The sequence below is a fragment of the Symphalangus syndactylus genome, chromosome 3 (assembly GCF_028878055.3).
Source record: "Symphalangus syndactylus isolate Jambi chromosome 3, NHGRI_mSymSyn1-v2.1_pri, whole genome shotgun sequence".
Taxonomy (NCBI): domain Eukaryota; kingdom Metazoa; phylum Chordata; class Mammalia; order Primates; family Hylobatidae; genus Symphalangus; species Symphalangus syndactylus.
In genome coordinates, this window is record NC_072425.2 from 131,387,322 (window position 1) to 131,411,801 (window position 24,480).

The 24,480-nt window shown below is 39.3% G+C and overlaps 2 protein-coding genes across 3 annotated transcripts; one reads left to right on the forward strand and one right to left on the reverse strand.

Moving 5' to 3' along the window:
- Positions 1-5,399: 5,399 nt before the first annotated feature.
- C3H11orf71 (chromosome 3 C11orf71 homolog) lies at positions 5,400-14,959 on the reverse strand. The gene is made up of 2 exons (XM_055273213.2): positions 14,419-14,959; positions 5,400-5,619 (listed from the first exon to the last, which is right to left on the reverse strand). The coding sequence occupies exons 1-2, from the start codon at positions 14,777-14,779 to the stop codon at positions 5,519-5,521; spliced, it is 462 nt and encodes a 153-aa protein (XP_055129188.1). The 5' UTR covers positions 14,780-14,959; the 3' UTR covers positions 5,400-5,518.
- On the forward strand, positions 14,570-23,633 carry RBM7 (RNA binding motif protein 7). Of its 2 annotated transcripts, none has more exons than XM_055273210.2 (5): positions 14,570-15,214; positions 16,145-16,307; positions 17,253-17,340; positions 20,122-20,212; positions 21,829-23,633. In XM_055273210.2, the coding sequence occupies exons 1-5, from the start codon at positions 15,119-15,121 to the stop codon at positions 22,189-22,191; spliced, it is 801 nt and encodes a 266-aa protein (XP_055129185.1). In that variant the 5' UTR covers positions 14,570-15,118; the 3' UTR covers positions 22,192-23,633. The 2 variants fall into 2 exon arrangements, with proteins under 2 accessions (XP_055129185.1, XP_055129184.1); XM_055273209.2 differs by having other exon boundaries at positions 14,573-15,214; positions 20,119-20,212.
- The last annotated feature ends 847 nt before the right edge of the window (positions 23,634-24,480 follow it).

Consider the following 24,480-nt stretch of genomic DNA (forward strand, 5'->3'; position numbering starts at 1 on the left):
GGAATGTGTTTTCTTCTCTGTCACAGTCATGTGAGAAAGGATTAACTCAGCTGCCTGATTTTGAAATTTAATGGATGTATTTATGGAGGGATATTAGAGGAGACTGGTCTTGATTCAAAAATGTTAAATTTCTTAAACCTGGACTACATTTTCAAAAATTCAAGACGCATTCAGCAAAGCAAGGAAAAATAAATTCAGGCTGCTAGCTTGGCAGCTGGTCTGGATACAGTATTTTGCTCTGTTTACTCTGTCAGGAAGCCAGTTCCATTTGATTAAATTCTGAAATTAGAATGCATGCAGTCTGGAAGATACTAAGCAGCTTCATGCTTTTACCCGTATGGAAAACGTGATTAAGGAAATGAACTCAATGGCTGTAGCATCAGAAGAGATCAGTGCAACAGCTGTATTCAACTGGGCTCAATGGGCTAGACCTTTACTTTATTAAAATGGATGGCTTTAGCATGGAAACTGTGTCCACATCACAAAACTGCCATATTGCTCTGAACTCAGGCCTAGAAAGGAGCCAAGTGGAACTGCCATCAAATATTATGGCAGCAGTGGAAATGCAGATCTGCTCTCACACCACAAAGCTAAAATTTAGCCACAACGAGAGATAATTAAAGAATTTATATGCAGCCTTTCCACACCAACATATTAGATTGTTTCCAAAACTGCTGGAATGTCATCATTTGGCAAGTTTGCCAGAATTCCCCCACAAAAATCTTGAAATTTCCTGTGGCGTGGCAACATCTTTTGCTTTGCCTGAAATGAAGTAGCCTATAAATATTAATTTATATGTAAAATATTGTCAGAGGCCAGCTACACCCAGATAACCCAGCAACAAAGACCTCACTGTGTCCATTTACCCAGTTAACAGCAAGAAAGTTAGGATTTTATTGGAAAATACTTACACTGTTGACCTATGATTGCCAAGTCTTCACTTTGACCATATAGGCTTGTTAATAAGTTGAAAAATGAAATGGAATTGAGGTATTATTGTATCTGTGAAGTGCAGAGGATGTAAAGGAATTATGACCTAAGAGATGTTGAATTGGAGGATGGTCGAGAAAGGGCTTTCTAGAAACAGAAGTGCATTAATATAGACACTGTGCTCTAGGAGCTGATCCTCAAGCTTCAGACGTTAAGGAGTGCTTTGTAAGGGCCTCCAAATATGATGAGGTTCTTTGGAACTGTCTCATACTAACCAAACTGACAAAAAGTTGGTACATAAAGCAGAATGCCAATAACCATGTGCTGTGGTTTGAGTGTCCCCTCCAAAACTGAAGTTGAAATTTAATTGCAAATGTGATAATATTAGGAAGTAGGACCTTTAAGAAGTGATTAGGTCATAAGGGCTTTGTGGGAGTTTGGCACCTTTTTTCTTTGTCTCAGCCCTTGCTTGCTCTTCTGCCATGGGATAGCACATTGCACAGCATGAAGGCCTTCACCAGATGTTGGCACCATGCTCTTGGATTTCCCAGCCTCCAGAACTGTTAACCAAATAAATCTATATTCTTTACAAATTACTCAGTCTGTGGCATTCTATTATAGCAGCAGGAAATGGACTAAGACACCTTGGGGCTTGGAATGCTCAGATGAACTGAGTACACTCTCTGCCTCAAGACATGCTAGATCAATGTTTGCTTTTACAGCTTGGAGCAAGGACAAAACAACAACAACAACAGGGACAACAACAACAACTGATGGGTTTCACTTGGCAGTTTTATCTGCCCAGGCATCCATCTCTACCAATGAGATGTTAGTGTTCTCACATTGGGGCACACACTTCCCTCAACAGGAGAAACCCTGGCAAATACTTGCTTATAAGATTGTCTCTTTATAAATACCATGTAGACTACCCTTTTTGCAATAAAATACTTTTTATTTTCTAATTTTATTGAAATATATAATTTATATACAGAGCCAGGTGTGGTGGCTCACATCTGTAACGCCAGCTACTCAGGAGGTTGAGGTGGAAGGATCACTTGAGCCCGGGAGTTTGAGGTTACAGTGAGCTATGATCACACCACTGCACTCCAGCCTGGGCAATAGAGCAAGACCACATCTCTAAGTAAATAAGTAAATAATTTACATAAAATAAATGCATCCATTCAAAATGTACAGTTTGATAAGTTTTGACTGTTATATATACCCATGTAATAATCATTACAATCAAACATAGAATATTTTCATCACCCTCCAAACAATTTCTCTGTGTCCCCTTTTCCCAATCAATTATCATCCTCAACAACCCCCAATAAACTTTTACCAATATTCGTTAGATTTGTCTTTTCTAGAGTTTCATCTACGTAGAATCATATGTATATAGTCTTTTGTGTCTGGCTGCCTTCACTCAGTATGTTCTTGAGATTTATCGATGTTGTGTGTATATCAGTAAATAATTCCTTTTTATTGCTGAGTAGTACTTCATGACATAAATATACTACAACTGTTTACCGACAATAGCCTTAGATAGTACTTTCAGAGAAAGTTTATAAGGTCCACTCTTATTAGAGCCAATTATGAAATGGAACTTAATATAAGATGCAGTTAATTTTTGTTTTTTTTATAGCCAGGGTCTCACTCTGTTGCCCAGGCTAGAGTGCAGGGGTGGGATCATAGCTCACTGTAACCTTGAACTCCTAGGCTCAAGCAAACCTCCTGCCTCAGCCTCCTGAGTAGCTGGGACTACAGGTACACACCGCCACATGCCAATTTTTTATTTTTTTGTAGATACAGGATCTCACTAGGTTGCCTAGGCTGGTCTCAAAGTCCTGGCCTCCAGCGATCCTCCTGCTTCAGCCTCCCAAACCCCTGAGATTATAAGCGTGAGCCTGTGCCTGGCTAGAGTCTATTTTTGGTAGCCACATATAAAGACGATTTGGTGACATCATCTTAAGACCTCATATATGATTTTACACATGTATATTTTGCACAGTGATCAGAATTATGACCTCCCAAATCATATTATATACAGGCTCACGCACATAACTTAGTTTTACAAATATATTTTAAAATGATTTAAAACAAGCATTGAAAAAAGGGCTTCCCAGAATTAAACAACGAAAAAACAAAAACATCATCTGCACATTTTAAATAAGGTTTTATACATAGGTATTTTATAGATATAAATAAACACAGGTTAAACTAAAGAATGCCGCTTTCTCCAGTTAATAAAGAGACTACTTGTGCTCAACAAATTCATTGAGTCCAGGGACCATAATCTAACCCACTATTGTATCAATATGAACTATCTTTGTTGTTTTTTTTTTTTTTTGAGATGGAGTTTTGCTCATGTTGCCCAGGCTGGAGTGCAATGGCACGATCTCAGCTCACTGCAACCTCTGCCTCCTGGATTCAAGTGATTCTCCTGCCTCAGCCTCCCAGTAGCTCGGATTATAGGTGCCCACCACCACACCTGGCTAATTTTTTGTATTTTTAGTAGAGACAGGGTTTCACCGTGGTGGCCAGGCTGGTCTTGAATTCCTGACGTCAGGTGATCTACCTGCCTCGGCCTCCCAAAGTGCTGGGATTACAGGCGTGAGCCACCATACCCCGCCCAGAAAATACTTCTAAAACTTTAAATTATCTGTAAAATATTTAAATAAAGCTATTACTATTTCTCTTTATTTTTTTAATTAAAAAAATTTTTTTTGTAGAGATGGAAGTCTTCCTATGTTAACCAGCTGGTCTCCAACTACTGGACTCAAGCAATTCTCCTGCCTTGGCCTCCTAAAGCACTGGGATCACCGGTTTGTACCACAGCACCTAGCCTCTCTTTATTTCTTTTCTTTTCTTTTTCTTTTCTTTTTTTGAGACAGAGTCTCACTCTGTTGCCCAGGCTGGAGTGCAGTGGCACGATCTTGGTTCATTGCAACCTCCATCTCCTGGGTTCCAGTAATTCTTCTGCCTCAGCTTCCCAAGTAGCTGGGGTTACAGGCACGAGCCACCACGCCTGGCTAATGTTTGTATTTTTAGTAGAGATGGGGTTTCATCATGTTGGCCAGGCTGGTCTCGAACTTCTGACCTCAGGTGATCCACCCACCTTGGCCTCCCAAAGTGCTGGGATTGCAGGCGTGAGCCACCACACCTGGCCTACAATCTTTGTTTTGATAGAGTTTAACAATCTTTGTTTGACAGTGTTTAAGAAAAATGATTCGGCAGAGCTAATGCATTTGTTCTTTGGCCTAGGCTATAGCCCCTATACGTAATTTATTATTATTTTGAAATGACCTACTGGGAGGACAATGCAAGAATTGATTGATTTATGTTAAGTAGTTAATAATAGTCTAAACTTAATATGATTAAGAGATAAAGAGTCCAGGCATGGTGCCTCACACCTGTAATCCCAGCACTTTGGGAGGCTGAGGTGAATGAACACCTGAGGTCAGGAGTTGGAGACTAGCCTGGCCCACATAGTGAAACCCTGTCTCTACTAAAAATACAAAAATAAGCTGGGTGTGGTGGCTCATGCCTGTAATCTCAGCTACTTGGGAAGCTGAGGCAGGAGAATTACTTGAACCCAGGAGGTGGAGGTTGCAATGAACCAAGATCGTGCCACTTGCACTCCAGCCTGGGCAACAGAGCGAGACTCTGTCTCAAAAAAAAAAAAAAAAAAGAGAAAAGAAATAAAGAGAGGCTGGGCACTGTGGCTCATGCCTGTAATCCCAGCACTTTGGGAGGCCAAGGCAGGAGAATTGCTTGAGGCCAGGAGTTGGAGACCAGCTGGTTAACATAGGAAGACCCCATCTCTACAAAAAATTTTTTTTAATTAAAAAAAGAAATAAAGAGAAATCGTAATAGCTTTATTTAAATATTTTATAGATAATTTAAAGTTTTAAGAGTATTTTCTGGGTGGGGCACTGTGGCTCACGCCTGTAATCCCAGCACTTTGGGACGCCGAGGTGGGTGGGCTACCTGAGGTCAGGAGACCAGCCTGGTCCAACATGGTGGAACCCCGTCTCTACTAAAAATACAAAAACTTAGCCAGGTGTGGTGGCGGGCACCTGTAATCCTAGCTACTAGGGAGGCTGAGGCAGGAGAATCACTTGAACCTGGGAGGCAGAGGTTGCAGTGAGCCGAGATCATGCCATTGCACTCCAGCCTGAGCTACAAGAGTGAGACTCCATCTCAAAAAAATAATAAAATAAAATAAAATAAAATTCTGACTGGGCATGGTAGTTCATACCTGTAATACCAGCGCTTTGCGAGGCTGAGGTCAGAGGATCACTTGTAGTCAGGAGTTCAAGAGTAGCCTGGGCAACATAGAAAGACCCTATCTCTACAAAAAGTAAAAATAAAATAAATATGTTTTCTGATTAAAATTTGCAATTATGCATTCGGAAAAATATGATGAGCAAAGCACAAATCACAAAAAATGCCATCACTTAGAAATAACATTTTGGCAATTCTAGTTTTTTAATGCATATTTCATTCATATAGGTAAAATCATATAATACATACAATTTCATATCCAATTTTTATCTTAAATAATATAAATGTAATATCACAAATGAGTTCATATTACTAAAATTTCAAAAATATTTGAATGGCTGCATGTTGAACACCATCTTAAATCAGGGGTTGCAGACTCAAATAGCTTCAGGGTCCAGGTAGTAACTAAAATACAGAAAATGGATGAGTATAAGATGGCGGGGAGTGGTGGTAACCAAAAATGCATGTCCCAGCAAAAGGGACTCAAATTTAGTTTATTTCTAAACATGTGCTGACAAAATTCAGTGGGACAATAAGCAAGTCACAAAAGAATATGTGCAATATAATATGTTGTTTTAAAACATGTAAAACAATTAGATGTTACACTTTGGGATACATCAGGGATAGACACATAGTTAAAGTTGTTTTTTTAAAAAAATAAAGCATGGGAATGCAAAATACCAAATTCAGGACAACGATTATGTTTGGCAGGAAAAAGTGATGTGGGCAGATTATCGAGCTGAGTTAAACCAAGCGGATTTAACATATGGAGCAATATTTTACTTGAATGGTAAGTATACAGGTTTGGTTGCATTCTACTCACACTGTTTTGTACATATTAAATATTGTGGCCAGGCACGGTGGCTCATTCCTGTAACCCCAACACTTTGGGAGGCCGAGACTGGCAGATCACTTGAGCCCAGGAATTCAAGACTAGCCTGGGAAACATGGTGAAACCCCATCTCTACAAAAAAATTAGCTAAGGGCTTGGTGCTGTGGCTTATGCCTATAATCGCAACATTTTGGGAGGCCGAGGCAAGTGGATCACTGGAGGTTAGGAGTTCCAGACCAGTCTGGCCAACGTGGTGAAATCCTGTCTCTACTGAAAATACAAAAATTAGCCAGGCTTGATGATGGGCATCTGTAATCCCAGCTACTGAGGAGGGTGAGGCAGGAGAATCACTTGAACCCGGGAGATGGAGGTTGCAGTGAGCTGAGATCATGCCACTACACTCCAGCCTAGGTGATAGAATGAGACAAAAAAAAAAAAAAGGAAGAAAAAACATTAGCTGGGTATGGTGGTGTGCGCCTGTAATTCCAGCTACTGGGGAGGCTGAGGTGGCAGAATCGCCTGAGCCCAAAAAGCCAAGGTTGCAGTGAGCCATGATCACTGCACTGCACCCCAGAGCCTGAGCAATAGAGTAAGATCCTGTCTCAACAACAACAACAACAACAAAAATTATACAATGCATCTTTTTCAGAAAAAAAATAATAATAATAATCCTGTTAGCCACAGAAAACCCCATGCCAGATCTGCCCACTGGCCGCTCTAGCATGATAAGTGGTATTGCATAGTCAACAAGTGAATACTCCCTCCACCACTACATAGTTTTGTGCCTTTAGGCAGTTACTAAAATTCTCTGCAAACTAAGGCCTGAAGGCTAAATCTAGCCCTCTGCTAGTTTTGTACAGTCTTCCAGCTAAGAATGGTTAGTACATTTACAAATGGTTGGAAGAACTACCTTTAACCACTGTTACTGAACTGTGAACGGGTTCAGCCATTAGCTTTTGCTGCAGACTTACGTTTCTCAAACCTAAAATTATAAGGCTAAACAGCTCTTACATGCCACACTTATAAGGTGGTAAAGTCATTTCAACAACAACTTAATATTGTTTGAACACCAGCATTTCAAGCTGCTTTATGCCTTCCTATCTGTTAAAAGTTAAAACAAGAAGCAAGATCTACATACCACACATATTTGCAGTAGATAAATTTTACAAGCTCAAGGTAGAGTTCTAACAGTGTCTTTTAGACCTGGACATAAGTGCAAAGAATATGTTCACAATTCAAAATCCATTTAACTGTGCAATTGAGGAGCCTCTACTTCAATTGGAAGCAACTAATTTGCAATGTAATGACAGGCTAAAAGGCAAATATCAAGAGAAAAATGTAATAGAATTTTATAAATGCCTTCCCAACGATGAATATGTTCAATTAAAATCATATGCCTGTGGATTCATATCAGTATTTGTCAGTACCTATCTGCCTTTAAAAGACATTTTAAAGACGAAATACGTAAAATCTCATTAAAAATCAGCATTTATAGATGAGCATTTGCTATTGATTTTGATGATAAAGAACACTTAATTTTGTATTTCAGTTAAGTTAAATGGTATCCCTGCGAAAAAGGAATTCCATCTTTTCCTTGAAAGGATTAGCACTACAAAAAATTGTATTCAATTAGTATTATACTTTGAATTTCATTTGAACAAATTTTGTGAAAGTTTGTTTTCTCTCTTGTTATATAAGTATTTACATAAGAGCTTCGATTTTACCTGTTGGACCACAAAGTCTAAAATATTTACTACCTAGGTCTTCAGAAAATGTTTGCCAATCCCTGTCATAGCATGATTGTGAGGATTAAATAAAAGAATCCTTGTGAAAGTGGTTAGCAGCAAACTAGAATATAACTTTTTTTTTTTTTTTTTTTTTTTTTTTTTTTTTTTTTTTTTTTGAGACAGAGTCTCGCTCTGTCGCCCAGGCTAGAGTGCAGTGGTGCGATATCAGCTCACTGCAAGCTCCGCCTCCCGGGTTCACGCCATTCTCCTGCCTCAGCCTCTGGAGCAGCTGGGACTACAGGCGCCCACCACCACCCCGGCTAATATTTTGTATTTTTAGTAGAGACGGGGTTTCTTTTTCTTTCTTTTTTTTTGACACAGACTCTCACTCTGTTGCCCAGGCTGGAGTGCAGTGGCACCATCTTGGCTCACTGCAACCTCTGCCTCCCAGGTTCAAGTGATTCTCCCGCCTCAGACTCCCAAGTAACTGGGATTACAGGCGCCTGCCACCACGCCTGGCTAATTTTTCTATTTTTAGTAGAGATGGGGTTTCACCATGTTGGCCAGGTTGGTCTCAAACTCCTGACCTCAGATGATCCGCCCACCTTGGCCTCCCAAAGTGCTGAGATTACAGGCATGAGCCACTGCGCCCGGCGAGACGGGGTTTCACCGTGTTAGCCAGGATGGTCTCCATCTCCTGACCTTGTGATCCACCCTCCTCAGCCTCCCAAAGTGCTGGGATTACAGGTGTGAGCCACCACGCCCAGCCAGGTATTGACCTTTTTTAATCCATCATCTATTTTGGGCATAGGTTTCCAGGGGTTTTTAAAATTATAAACAGAAAAATGTTAAACGTATTAAATGTTTATGTTCATAAATATTTGTCCATATCTTGGATTAGGATGTAACTTTAGGTTGTATTCCTAGAGGCAGGTTGATTTCAAACTGAAGTAATCCTTTAAGAAAAATTTATCTTACCGTGTTACTCTTATTTGCCCAGGCAACTAAATAATTGTAGACCAAAGAGACTACAATTTATGCCCTTGCCTTCCTGACATGTTCTATTTTTGGATTTTGATTCCAAGGAGAGCCAGCCTATCTGTGAAGGTTATTCGTTATTCAACAGGCATTCATTAAATATCTACTCTTTGGGCACAGGATAAATTTAGACATGTTGCCTACCCTCAGGGAGCCTCTACAGAGGAGAGATAAGACATAGATTACACCTCTATCCCTGGAATTAGCTGTGAAGTCTCACCCAAATACTTGAACACAGAGTGAGAGAGGAGGTGCCCTCTGCCTTTCCAGCTCTGTCAGTCAATATAGTTAAAATAAGTGTGTTCTTTGAATGTAAAATAAGTGTGTTCTTTGAATGTAAAATAAGTGTGTTCTTTGAATGTAAGGAGCCATTTACTAATCTAGATGGATAAAAGTCTAACCGACAGAAAATGAGGACAAGCAGTTTAGTTAAGGTGACTAGAATAGGCATAGCCACAGATGCAGAGAAGAACAGCAACCACCTGGGGCAATTAAGGAGGAAAGGCTGGCAATGCAGCTTGGTCACATTATGGAAAGTCTTAAATGTTTTTGGAGTGTGCAATGTATGAGGGTTGCACTGCTTCAGTGACTCTCAGGTCTTTGGGAAGTTGAAGGCAATATTTTCTTCCTCTGATTTAGAAGTGCATTTTGAAGTAGGGCAGCCTTCAGATATTCTAGTGCAATAAGGAGCCAAGTAAACTGTTACTTTAAAAAGAAAATACATCATTAGCATTGTTAAGAAACACTTGAACTCACCTGTATTCATCAGTGGATGTTCCTAATGTCTGTCATGAGTAATAATACCAATTTTGATCCTCAGTGCCTAGGGTATCTGCAGCTGCATGCTTGCCTCCCTCCTCCCACCCACTTGCCAAAGACATTGATAGGTATGGGTCATCATGTGCAGTCAAGATACGGTTGAACCTTATCAAACCAGGAGTGAGAAAACCAGCCCATCTGCCTTATGAATAACGTTGTTTGTTTAGAGACAGTCCCTCTGTTGGCCAGGCTGGAGTGCAGTGGTGTGATCATAGCTCACTACATTCCTCCAACTCCTAGGCTCAAGGGATTCTCCCACCTTAGCCTACAGCCTGGGACTACAGGCCCGACCAACCATGCCCCACTCCTAAAATTCTGGAAGCTTACCAAAGTCTGACACACTATATAAAAGTCTATTTCTAATATCTGAAAAATTGGATCCAGTAGGGAACCAGTGGAGTTGTTTTTTTTTTTTTTTTGAGACTGCCCAGGCTGGAGTGCAATGGCACAATCTCGGCTCACCGCAACCTCCGCCTCCCAGGTTCAAGCGATTCTCCTGCCTCAGCCTCCCTAGTAGCTGGTATTATAGGCATGTGCCACCACGCCCGGCTAATTTTGTATTTTTAGTAGAGACGGTGTTTCTCCATGTTGGTCAGGCTGGTCTCGAACTCCCAACCTCAGGTGATCCGCCCGCCTCGGCCTCCCAAAGTGCTGGGATTACAGGCTTGAGCCACTGCGCCTGGCCCAGTGGAGCTTTTTAAGTAAGGCATTTCTAATTATGTTTCTGTAGAAGAGAGGCTCCCCAGGAAGGCAGTAGTATGCAAAGATTTTAAATTTATGGACAAACAAATTTGTGAAACACTAGTCGAAAATCATCAAACAGGTTTCTTTTGCTGAACCTTTAACATGCCCTTACACATTATGACTCCCTAAGAAGGCGATAAAGCATGTGCTTGTCAAATTTATTGGCCTCATGTCTTTTTTTCAAAGGTGTATCTTGTATTTCTAGTGAAAGTTCTGTAGAATGTACTTTGGGAAACACTAAAGTATTAGTTACGTGATAAGAGATGTGCTTTAGGAATATTAATTTGGAGGCTACACACATTTAGGATGAAATAGAGAGAGGCAAAGGAAACAGGCTATATGTCCAGGTAAATATAGTCCAGGTGATGAGAGTGACTACAAAAACGTAACATAAATACATTTTGAGTTTTAATTGGGCAGGACTTTGCAACTGAATGGAAATAGGCAATGAGGAAAGGACACAGGTGGTACGGAATCATAGGTATTCAAACATACATTTTGTTAGCTAGAAAAATTGGTACACTCTTCATAGAAATTAAAACAAAAGCTGCACCTTAGTGGGATCTGGATAAACTTACCAAGGGAATGAAAGACATACAATTAATTCTGCTGGAAAGAAACTTGAACCTTACTCTTTCCTCCTATTGGACTTTTCGCCCTCCTTTCTTTTTCTTTTCTACCTTCTAAGTCAGCCCTCTTAAAGTTACCTTTATCACCAGATTGGCTACTGAGGGAAGCAATCTCATTGGTCTCTTTTTTCAGTCTCCCAAATGGATATTAAAACAAAACAAAACAAAACAAAACAAAAATAACACAACTCTTCTTTTTCAGAGTTCTTAAAACTGCTTTTTTGGAGTTTTAGTGCTGATGAATAGAGGAAGTAAATATCTTATTAAGACCCCATTTCAACATATGCTAGCCAGTTGCTTAGTATGATGTGAGTAGGGGCAGTAAAAACAAACTGAAAGTTACAATGGCTTTTTAAAAACTTACAGAAGTATAATTGTTTGGGACTATTCTTAGAACTCATCTATTTTAGAATGACAACATGCTATGTTTAATCATTGATATTATATAAAAATTCATTTTGTGCACTAATATATGGACGTTTAACAATATGGTCTGCTCTTGGGAAACTTAGTTGTCCCTGCTTTAGATAACTTAATTAAAAAGGGGTTTATGTTGGTTTGTGCTTCTACAATACAGTCTTTGTTTGAATGCTACTGCAGATGTTAAGAACAAGAATTTAGGCCGGGCACGGTGGCTCACGCTTGTAATCCCAGCACTTTGGGAGGCCGAGGCGGGCAGATCACGAGGTCAGGAGATCGAGACCACGGTGAAACCCCGTCTCTACTAAAAATACACAAAATTAGCCGGGCGTGGTGGCAGGCGCCTGTAGTCCCAGCTACTCGGAGAGGCTGAGGCAGGAGAATGGCGTGAACCCGGGAGGCGGAACTTGCAGTGAGCCGAGATCGCGCCACTGCACTCCAGCCTGGGCGACAAAGCGAGACTCCGTCTCAAAAAAAAAAAAAAAAAAAAGGAATTTAGGTATCCATTGACTCAGATTTAAAATAATGGAGCATTTATGTGAACAAGGTTCTCCTCTTGCCAAGCAAAACACGAACCACACCATTTTCTTTTTTATTGCACATACACTATTATTCAACCAAAGCCCTATTCTTGATTACTCCATTCCAGAACAAACAGAAATGAAGTCACTCCCACTTGGTTCTCCCTTGTTCTTGAGCACTTTTGTGTACTTTTGTTCCTTCATTTGACAAATCTCATCCTCTTTTCCCTCATAAGCTAAAAAATATGCTTCCAAGGCATATTTAGTGCTGAATCATTTTGTAGGTGATAATTATGTGAGCCAACTGGTCTGCCTGTCACCTCAGCATAATTGATGGCACCCTCTTCCACTCCCAAGTGCCTTCATTTGCTGATATGGTCACCTGATATGTCATACCTAATTTTTCTCTTCTCATCCCCCAATTCCCCATTTCAACTTTAACCGAGTTTGTTTTTTAAAGCATAGGATTATATACTAAATGGGAAAAGATGAAGAAGTCATCTAGTCATATTTCGCACTACGAGAATTCCTTTGACAAAATCCTTCTCAAGATTCAGCCTCTCTCTGAACTTTCTGGCAGCTAATTCATTACCTTTCGAGGTGGTATTTTCCACTACTAGGCATCTCTAAGTTTTAAGAAAGTCTTCTTTATCTTCAGCTTTAATTTTATTCTTCTTCCCCAGTCTAACACTCTGTTTATAGTTTGGAATTCCTTTTTCAACCACGGGCTTTTGTAATGCCCACATTAAGGCATCCATTGTATATTACAAACTAACTTCTTTTTAGTTATCTGAAAAAAATATTAATTATATATTATCCTTGGGAAAATTGAGAAAATAGTTACTCAAGTCATTTTTTTTGCATTCAGATGAGGATCCTCATTTGAAAGGCTGCAGGGCTCTATCATTTACTAGCTGTATGACCTTGGAAAGTTTATTTTATCTCCTTCAGGCTGTTTTTCAGTAACAAAATGAAAGTATCCCTCTTATGGGCTGCTGTGAGAATCAAATAACATATAAAGTTCCTTAGGAACAGATACTTTATCATGTTTACCACTTTATTCTAAGTGCTTACCGCAGGCAGTAGCAGGTACAGAGTAAGTTCTCAATAAATATCTCTATAAACAATAAAAGTCCTAGCACACTGACTTGCACATAGCACTCAATAAAAGGTAGCTATTACTATTCTTTCATTCTTCCTATGATTTGGCTTCTAGAATTCTCACTATATTAATCACCCTCCTATGGAAGCTATCTTGTTTACTCAACATTCTTCTTAACATGTAGTTCTAACAATTCAATACTATGTGGTGTATGGAGATTTTGATTTGAAGATAATTATTTTAAGGAAGTCTAAACGACAAGCGTCTGCTGGGAAAAAGCTAGTCTACCTGCTTATATAAAGAGCTGGCACTTACAAAACCCATTAACTTTCTCACAATACCACCCTTTAAACATTGGGAAATGTATGGTTAAGAGAACAAAAACGTCAGCAAATAAGGAGTGATCAGCCAGGTAACAGAACCAGGATAGTGCAGTGTTATGATGAAAAAAAAAAAAAAAGGTCACTGCAACCAGTGTTTATTAGGCTGTACTTAATAAATTGCCCAGTATGGTGATTCCTATTCACTTAGTAGCCTCCCTATCTAGAATATACTCCGTGATCTTTCTTGATGGCCAGACTGTGTAAAATTCATACACAGTGTTTACTACAGGGATCCCCAAATATTGTTAGTTGAATGAATAAACACACATTTCAAGGAGGGCACTACAGTGAGTAGATGAACAGTTTTCTGATAGGAGATTGTACAACTAATGTTTTCACCAGTGTATTTTAGGACAGCAGATTCCGATTAAGGCGCTGGGACTGAATGCAAATAGTAAAATTACAAATATAATGTAAAAATTTGGAAACTTTGCCAAAGAAAGGAATGTAAATTAATTTAATAATTTGAAATAAAGGTTTAGGTTTTGTTCTTATTTGTAGTGCGACTGAGATTGGAGTCTGTTTGTTGACATATCTGAAAAAAGTGAAGGGGGAGATGGAAGATGGTAAATGCCAAGGAAAAGATGGAAAGATAAATCAGTGTAATAAAAAGGAGCACTTCTTTTTCGCCAACAGAAGTAAAGGTAAAGGTTAAGTGTCTGAGTTAACGAATGGATTGTTGACCTCTGGGGAGGGTGGTCCCATCAGCTCAGCTTTGTGACGACCTAAGAATATCCCTTCCACACCTTTCCTGATCTAATCATTCTGGCTGCGTAAAACCGCCTAAATCAATCAACTGTTACACTTCCCTTAGTGCTAGGATATATTCGTATAACTCCTACGTATTAAATGAAAATACATCCATCTGAAAATAAGACAACAAGATTGCTGCTACAGCAAGAAAGGATTTTAAAAAGGCCTGTTCACAAGCTAAGTGAGGGCCAGAGGAAAGGCGTTCGTTTAAACTGAAATTCGAGCTGCGATAACACCTCCTAATGCAATCAAACGCTGTTGCAGCACACTTCTTAGGAGATCGGGTTCAACGGCAGGGATCGGGTAAGGTGAGAATCTGGCTTGGCGGCTCCTGCCCCGGCCATCTGGTTCCCTCCCATTTATAAGGCGGGTTGGGCTCCGGCCGCCACCATTCACTCGACGGCTCTCGGCCCGAACGCTTGGTCGCACCGCCTGCCGAGGTCCTAGATGAATCGCTTCAGGCCTGGAAACGAGGAAGCCGTCTCCGGAGACCATCGCCAACGCTGACGCCCGCGGTCTGAGGTCACCGTGGGAAGAGCGGTAGGCCACCCTGCTCCTCTGATCACCGGCGGACAGGGACACATTGTTCAGGGCCATATTCAAACACTGCCCGCAGTATTTGCGTTACGTCCCTTGGTCAAGGCAGGCCCTTCGCGGCTCCCCAGATCAGTCCAGCCTGTGTCGGGCCCACTGACTAACCACACCGGAACCCATAACCGAGCCTGCGGAAGAGCCAGAAGCCGCCTTGCCTTTAACGAGCGCTATCCTGGCGAGCATGCGCAGACCGTCCGCGCACGTCGACGCCCGCTGGGAGCAAGCGCAACGCACGTTTACGTTGGTGGCGCCAGGGAGCGTGAGGACGTGGGGCTTCCGTGAATGCGCAGTGGGTGCGTCGGCCACGACCTTTTGGCCAGGTAGGGAGGGGGCGACGCTGAAATGGGGGCGGCGGCGGCGGAAGCGGATCGCACTCTCTTTGTGGGCAACCTTGAAACGAAAGTGACCGAGGAGCTCCTTTTCGAGCTTTTCCACCAGGTAAGCGGCTGGGTTCGGCTCTTTGCCTTTCGTTTTCCGTCTCGCCTAGGGCCTGGCCAGCGGCCACGCCGTTTTCTTTTCGTGGCCGTCAGGGGACCCGACGGGTGGCTGTTTGGGGGTGAAGGGCGGGTCTGGGTTGCGAAACGCTCGCTGGATGTCGCTTTCCTGGAAGATATTGGTTCGTTTAGGCCGAAACTGACGACTAAAGGTGGTGGAGGGATCCTCGATCAGGTTTCCCGTGGTAGAGAGCCAGGGGTCCCTAGGAACATAGTGTGTGTGTAGGGTCTTCGTTGAGCAGTGCTTTTTCTTATCCCTCCTGTTCTCATCTTCCCCTTAGGGTAATTTGTCTTTGGTTTATCTGACTGGGAACTTAATATTTTAATTTATTTGTGTCTGTTTTCCCCTAAAGTTTGCTTATCAAATTGCAGCATTATTAAAATATGTAAAATAAAATCGTTAAGTACTCCGTAGAAAAACAGCATTTTAGTGTTGCTGTATTAAAAAGTGTGAAAAATTCTGAGTATCCCATTCTCCCCATCCCTATCCCCTAATAACTGGTATTGTTTGATTAATCAATACAAAAGTCAGTTTTTAGTTAAAGAAAATCATTCTCTTGTTCTTGATAAATGTTCATTTTCATGGAGTGGCAAAATAATGGCGATTGGTCACTATGTTAAGCCATACAGTGCTGTGAATTGCAAAAGTGTTTGTATTTCCAGTTCCTTATGGGCCCCCTTCCCCAAATAAATCTAATGTTCAGTCATAACTAGGATGTTTACTGTAGCCAAAATGGAAATCCGTGCATCATTTTAAAAAGAAGTTTCTGATTACGTTTCTGTTGTTTTTAAACTTTGTCATATCTTATTTGTAAAATTTGAGTATTTTCCCTTAGTTGCTTTATTTAAATTCTAAACACCTTTTTGTTTGTAGGCTGGGCCAGTAATAAAGGTGAAAATTCCAAAAGATAAGGATGGTAAACCAAAGCAGTTTGCGTTTGTGAATTTCAAACATGAAGTATCTGTTCCTTATGCAATGAATCTACTTAATGGAATCAAACTTTATGGAAGGCCTATCAAAATTCAATTTAGATCAGGTAACTGTCCAATGAGGTTAGGGGGGCATTGTGTCTTGCTGTTTTTAAATTTATTATTCAGTTTTAAAGAACCTCTTATTTATAGATGAAACTTCTTTCTTAAGCATTGTGAGTAGCAAACTTTATATAGCAAACTTTATATATCCCTGAAAACGGGTAACATTGACACATGGATTTTGAAATTATAATTTTAAAACTGAGCTTAAAGTTTCATTTTGGGTTAGTGAAAAGAACATAAACTATATCACTAAGAGAGCTGGGCTTGGGTGCTCTGAAAAGGGCTAGGTTTATTTTCTGAAAATACTTCTGGCTGCTTTGTAATTACTTTTATATATTTTGATTCTTGATCATGTGAGGATGAAACTCCATGTATCCAGTCTTACAATTTAGGGTGGAGATCAGAAAATTATGGTCAGATTGGATATTTATGGAATGCTTTGTTTTGCTTCTCTGATATTATACACTTACAGTTTTCACCCTGATGAAGCCGTAAAGCAGTCTACAGCAGTTTGAGATTTTTTTTTTCTTTTTTTTTTTTTTGAGACGGAGTCTTGCCGTGTCACCTCGGCTGGAGTACAGTGGCGCAATTTCAGCTCACTGCAACCTCTGCCTCCCGGGTTCAAGCGATTGTCCTGCCTTAGCCTCCTGAGTAGCTGGGATTACAGGTGCATGCCACCATGCCTGGATAATTCTTTGTATTTTTAGTAGAGGTGGGGTTTCACCATGTTGGTCAGGCTGGTCTCGAACTCCTGGCCTCAAGATAGCTGCCCACGTCAGCCTCCCAAAGTGCTGGATTACAGGCGTCAGCCACCGTGCCCGGCCAGCAGTTTGAGATTTTTCTCTTTTAGATTGTGTTTACCTTTTTGGAGTGATTTCAAGTGGGGAAGACAAAATTTCAAATTAGATTTTCTATCAAGAATAATTTTTCAAATTGTTTCATTTTAGGAAGTAGTCATGCCTCGCAAGATGTCAGTTTGTCATATCCCCAACATCATGTTGGAAATTCAAGCCCTACCTCCACATCTCCTAGCAGGTAATATTTCTCACTTATTGTTAAGATCATTTATCAGGAATTCTTATAGGGAATAGCCTCAAAGCACATGAGTAAATAGTTTCTTTCATTATTCTCTCATCTCTTCATTCTGCGGTATTACTTGCCTTTTGGGGTTGTTGTTATGTATCTATTCTAAGGGGGCTATAGACAAACACATTGTATATAGTCCCCTTAAAATAGATACATATATAACTATTTGTTCATTTGTAGTGACATAACTATCCCCACATATGTGTACAGTACATGTATACACTTGAAACGAAATTTCTCAAAACATTATTTACTCTCACTACTTGGATTACTTACTATTTCATTTAAAACATTTTTAAATTTATTTTGCAATCATTAATTGGTTGTTACTTACAGTTGAAAAATACCAGTTAGTCAACAGACTATTGGACTAAGAATTCCTAGAATTGGATTCTAGGTCTGCATCTATCAACTGTGTAATCTTGAGCTAGTCTCCTTTCTTTAGTCCCATCTTCCCATGTGTAAGGAAAATAAGTTGAATTAAATGATTTGTAAAATCCCTTCAGGTACTGAGTATTAGAAAGTATCATATTTACTTAAATCATTTTATTTGCTTTGGGGAGGTTCATATTTTACCAGGGACAGTTTTTCCCGGTATATCCATAGAGCTATTTAGCAGTCATTTAAGAAAGATTTAATAAATACCTGCCATATGTCAGGTTCTTCACCACATCTTTTACATACATGGTTTCATTTATTCCTCACAGCAGTTTTATGATGAGGGTAGGGATTATTTTTATCTCTACCTTTTATACGAAGGGAAATGAAAAACGGAGGTTAACTTGCTCAGGTTCAGTGGGCTGGGATTCAAACCCAGGCAGTGTAGTGTGATTGAGCCCAGCCACTATGATGTATTATCTAGAGGAGCTTAAAGTCTAAATGAAGACACATATTATATATATTTTTGTGAATACCTGTTCAATTACTGTAATAAGTTCTCTAAAGGAAGAGTACAAAGGGCTTTGAGAAAATTTTAAGAGAAGGAGATGATATAGATAAATGTGGAACTGAAAGAAGCCAGTGTACCCAGATCATAATGAATGAAAATGGAGAGCAGTAGGGGATTTTGGTAGATAGGCTGGAGAGGGTCTTTTAAACTATAATCGGGATTTTGAGATTTTACCCTAAAATGGAGTAGGAAGGCAGTGAAATGTTTTAGGAAGGGTACTGATAGGAACAAGTTTATATTTTAAGAGTTGTTTGGTTGCAATGGGAGAATGGATTGGAGGGGACAAGAGTGAAAATAGAGCAGTGAGGAAGCTTTTGGTAGCAAGGCGTTGATGTTGGAAGCTATTGATGGATGAGGTTGATAGTTTAGATTAAGGTGGTGCCATGAGCTGGAGAGAAGTGGATGGATATGAAGAAATACTGGAAGGTGGAATAGTGAGCCAGCAATAGTGCAAAAAGTGTACCCTCCCAGTGTTCTTTCTTGCCAGCTGAAATTGTTTAACAGTGTTTAAACATTTCTTGGTAAAGTTGGAATTTAAAGCACTTCCAGCCTCTTTAATGGAGTCTTCAAAGGAATCCTAGGTAGAGGAAAATAAAAAGTTTTCCCTCCTAGAATTTCCTGGGGAGAAAAAACCAGGTACAGTGACCCATTTGTATAGTCCCAGCTACTTGGAAGGCTGTGGTGGGAGGACCACTTGAGGCCTTGAGTTTGGGACTAGCCTAGGCAACATAACAAGGCACTCTTTCTTTGAAAAAAAAAAAAAAAAAAAAAAAAGTACAAGTAAATACTTTGGTTTTAATCAAAGGCTAGAGAGTTTATAATTCTTATACTGTAAACTAAATTGTACTCCCCCCCTTAGCATACAGATATTATAACCTGATTTGAAAAAACCCAAAATTAAAAGATCCAAACTGGAAGACCAGCCAATTGGTTATTTGATTCTAAAGACATTTTAAAATAATTTAAAACATTTTTAAAGTGAGCTTTTCTGTAGAGCAAGTTATCCCTTTAATAAATAAGGAATAAGGTATAAATCCTCAAAAGTAATATCCTATGTATGTTACAGAACTCTTAATTCCTTATCCCCCAAAACCTCTTTCTCTTTTCTGTCTCAGGAAATGTCTACCTAATTGCTCAAGCCAAGTCTAGATTTGATCCTTTATTTCTTCCCTCATTCCACATATCCAGTCAATCAAATTCTTTTCATTTTAGTTTTCAATCTAGGTCTTTGCATTAGCTCAGGGACTGACAAATTATTTCTAGAAAGGGCCATATAGTTAATATTTTAGACTTTGCAGAAGGTACTGTTTCTGTCTTTGCCATTGTAGCACTAAAGTAGCCATAGATGATACAAAAACAATGGTGTGGCTATGTTCCAGTAAGACTTTGTTTAGGGAAAACTGAATTTGGCAGTTTGGCCCACTGGCTATACTTGCTCACCCCTGCGCTAGTCCTTCAGCTGGGAAGTTTTTGCCTCTAGGTAACCTTGGTGTTCACTTCTAACTACAAATGTCACCTTTTTAGAAAGGCAGTCCCTCACCAGCTAAAAGATAGGGGAACCTCCTATCTGTTTCACTTCCAATTGATCTTTAATCATACATTTTATCACTTACAATCATGAGAAAATATCCTGTTGTCTGTATTCTTATTCTAGCTGCATGAGAGCAGATACCTTGCCTGTCTTGTTCATTCCGACCTTTGAGAAATGTGTTCTGCTCATGGTTGTCATTTAGTAAATATTTATTGAATGAATGATTACATGTTGGTTTTCTTTTTAGCAGGTACGAAAGGACTATGGATAACATGACTTCATCAGCACAGATAATTCAGAGATCTTTCTCTTCTCCAGAAAATTTTCAGAGACAAGCAGTGGTACGTTGACTATTTTTCAACTTGAATTGCCAAAAAAAATTCATCCTTAGAAATAACTGGTTTTTAATTAACTTTGTTAAGTTGGAGGTTTTATTCGTTTAGTCCTCAAGGCGTAAATGAACTGTTTTTCTCAAATTTTTGTTAGACTAGCATGATCTTTGTAGATTGAGCACTCATTTTAGTTTTCACTGGGCTGAAATATATACTTAAAAGACTGAAGATAAATAGAAGTAAAACTGCTTTTACGTTTGTTTTTCTTTTCCACCATCATTTACTCATTGTCTGATGCTCTTGTACCCTATTCTGAGTGACTTCTCATAAACTTGGGTCTTCTAGACCAGTTCCAGTTTAAACTTAACCTTTTTTTTTTTGGTGGTGGTAACATCATCATGAGACTAGGCTTAAAATCTTAGTTATCTTTTACTGTTTCATCTTTGTCATCACTTGTTCAAGTAGGAAGTTGTTGGTAACTATTTGGTGCCTAAATCATGATCTTGACTTGTAGTCCCCAGGCTTTTGTATTTCATAGGTCTGCAAAATGAAATATAGAAGTCAAAATAAATTTGAGAGACCAGTATAAAGGATGTTAACTTTTATTTACATATTGCCTATTTTTCTAATTTTACTGTAGACTATTAAAATAAAAATGATCATATACTAGTATTTATCCACAGGCAGAATTTGGGAACCGCCGGTCTAGTCAATTATGCCCCCGTTTTCCTGTCACTAGTTCATCTTGCACACCATTTCAGAATTAATATTACAATTCTGTTTTGCTTATCTTCCTTGCACATTGACTTTCCATTGTTTGTAAGATGAAGTCAGATTCCTCTAGCCCAATTATTAGGGGTTCTTATTGTCTGATTCCAGTAAACCCTGTAGCCTTACCTTTAATTGTTTACTGCTTATTAAGATCTGAAGGCGGGGCGCAGTGGCTCACGCCTGTAATCCCAGCACTTTGGGAGGCCGAGGTGGGTGGATCACAAGGTCAGGAGTTCGAGACCAGCCTGGCCAAGACGGTGAAACCCCGTCTCTACTAAAAATACAAAAATTAGCCATGCGTGGTGGCACGTGCCTGTAGTCCCAGCTACTTGGGAGGCTAAGGCAGGAGAATCGCTTGAATCCGGGAGGTGGAGCTTGCAGTGAGCCGAGATCTGTAACCTGTCTCAGCCAGAATTACTTGCTATTCTATGAACCTGTTCTGTGTTTCCCTGTTATTTTTGTTTGTGCAATTCCTTTTCTTGGCATATCTCCCCCTTAAAATATTAAAATATTCCATCCATTGTTTTAATACCCAGATCATATGCCACCTTCATGAAACCTTTCCTAATGATACTGACCTCCTGATTCTTTGTTTTTTACACAGTGATTTTGCATTATAGTCATTTTGTGTGACTTATTCTGAGTTGCATTCTTCAGGACAAAGAGTAGTATTTATGTATATATATATATCTTGTAGGTATACATTGGAATGATTGAAGCTATTGTACTGCTTTAGTTGTGGATCCATCTAGGCAAGAGTGACTTTATTTTCTTTCATTATCTGTTAACTGACCAAATACATATTAGCTTTGATATCTAGAAGTATTAACATTTCCACTTTTCCTATTCCTCAGATGAACAGTGCTTTGAGACAAATGTCATATGGTGGAAAATTTGGTTCTTCACCTCTGGATCAGTCAGGATTTTCACCATCAGTTCAATCACACAGTCATAGTTTTAACCAGTCATCAAGCTCCCAGTGGCGCCAAGGTACACCATCATCACAGCGTAAAGTCAGAATGAATTCTCATCCCTACCTAGCAGATAGACATTATAGCCGGGAACAGCGTTACACTGATCATGGGTCTGACCATCATTACAGAGGAAAGAGAGATGATTTCTTCTATGAAGATAGGAATCATGATGGCTGGAGCCATGACTATGATAACAGAAGAGACAGTAGTAGAGATGGGAAATGGCGCTCATCTCGACACTAACACGTGTTCAAAGGACATTGTGTTCATAGGGTCATTTTAGGCCCTTTGACTAAGTTGATATGGAAATATTTTGTTGAAAAACTGTACAGAGCAGAGCAGCTTTACAAGTCGTCACATTTCTTTATACATTTTTTTAAAGCTACAGTTTAATACAGAATGAATTGTGGTTTTATTACATTAATAACCTTTCACCTCAGGGTTTTATGAAGAGGAAAGGGTTTTATGCAAAAGAAAGTGCTACAATTCCTAATCATTTGAGACACTTTAGGAGGGTGTGAAGTTGTATGATAAAGCAGATATTTTAATTATTTGTTATCTTTTTGTATTGCAAGAAATTTCTTGCTAGTGAATCAAGAAAACATCCAGGTTGACAGTCTAAAATGGCTACTGGTATTTTAGTTAATTCAAAAATGAAACTTTTCAGTGATTCACTTTACTAACATTCTATTTGAGAAGGCTGATTGGTAAAGTTTGGGGATAAAGGCATTGCTTAACATATAATTTAGGTATAAATTCTGTGACATGCTCTTGAGCTTTACCCTAGTTGAACATACATGTGTAGCTCTTACACATACTGTTTCATTCTGAAATTTAGAAATTGTTCATTAAATCACATTTGAGGTATAAGTCACTCAGGAAGTTAAAATATCTCTACACGTATATTTTTACATTAAAAATACAGTGTTAGCATATATCCCCTTTTCAGGAAGAACAAAAATGTCAGTGCATAGTTAGATAAAATGGTAAAATGTTTTACTGAAAGCATACTTTTTTTGGAAAAAAGATTCATGAAGCCTTTAAGTGCTGCTTCTGTCAGTCGAACGTTAAAAACTTTAACATTTTCAAAGTGCCCAGAATGTGTACAAAGACACATGTAATGGAGATTGTACAGGTTGTTTTTTTTGTTTGAACCTTTGAAAGAATTTAATCGTTTTCTAATTTTAAAATCTTGTTTAACAAAAACTTGTATTAAGATACTGTTTTCATTTCATTACAGAATTGTTTATAAAAGTTCATTTGTTGAAAAATAAGAATCCTTTTTAATACCACAGCATTTGTACTGTTCCTTTTTAATATACTGAAAATATAAAAGGAAGGGTGTGTGTTATTTTTTTTATGTCACTGACTTCAGAGACATTGTACACAAGAGTTACTTTTATTCACTGATTGCCTACTGTTTAGAATGTCAGTTCTTTAATTTTGAGCATCCTGAAATATATCTTTTGTACATACAGAGCATGATGTTTCACAATCAGATTTTCAGTGACCCCTCGATTATAGTTTGGAGTACTTTAGTTACCCTCAGTGGTCTCTAGGAGTTAAAGTACACTTAGATTTCCTGTTTATAAATGAATTCAGTTTTTCTGTATCTAAGTAAATGGAGCTATTCAACTACTCACTAGAGAATTAAACAATTTGTTTGCTTAAGCATTTTCACAGAATTTGTTTTCAATGAGATTATTATTTTTGGGTATCTTATCCATATGAAAACTTAGTAGGTTTGTAGATGTTAACAAAGATTAATACTGCATGTTTGTTTTTGTTTGTTTGTTTGTTTGTTTTTTTGAGACAGAGTCTTGCTACGACACCCAGGCTAGAGTGCAATGGCAGGATCTCAGCTCACTGCAACCTCCATATCCCGGGTTCAAGTGATTCTCCTGCCTTAGCCTCCCGAGTAGCTGGGATTACAGGCACCCACCACCACACCCGGCTAGTTTTTGTATTTTTAGTAGAGATGGGGTTTCACCACATTGGCCAGGCTGGTCTCAAACCCCTGACCTCAAGTGATCCACCTACCTTGGCCTCCCGATGTGCTGTACTTAACAGGTGTGAGCCACCATGCCCAGCCTAATACTGCTTTATTACAACGTTATCTGTGGGTCAGATCCTTTCATATTGGTTAACAGATGACCCTGACTCAGAATAATCTTTTTCAACGGCTTTTTGAGGGAAGCTTGTGAAGTTCTGGTGAATCTTCTTTTTCACTTCACTTTCAGTGAGCTGAAAGTAACCAAATTAAATACATGTATTGTGTAAAGGGACAGGACAAGGCAGCCTTAAAAAATGGAATATAGTTGGTGAGACAACTCGGAAGTACAGGTTAAGCATCCCTTATTCAAAATGCTTGGGCAGTGTTTTGGGTTCTGGAATATTTGCATTAATGCCTGCCGGTTGAGCATCCCAAGTCTGGAAATCCAGAGTGCTCCAATGAGCATTTCCCTTGAGTGTCACATCTGTGTTGGCACTCAAAAAGTTTCATATTTTGGAGCATTTCAGATTTCAGATTTG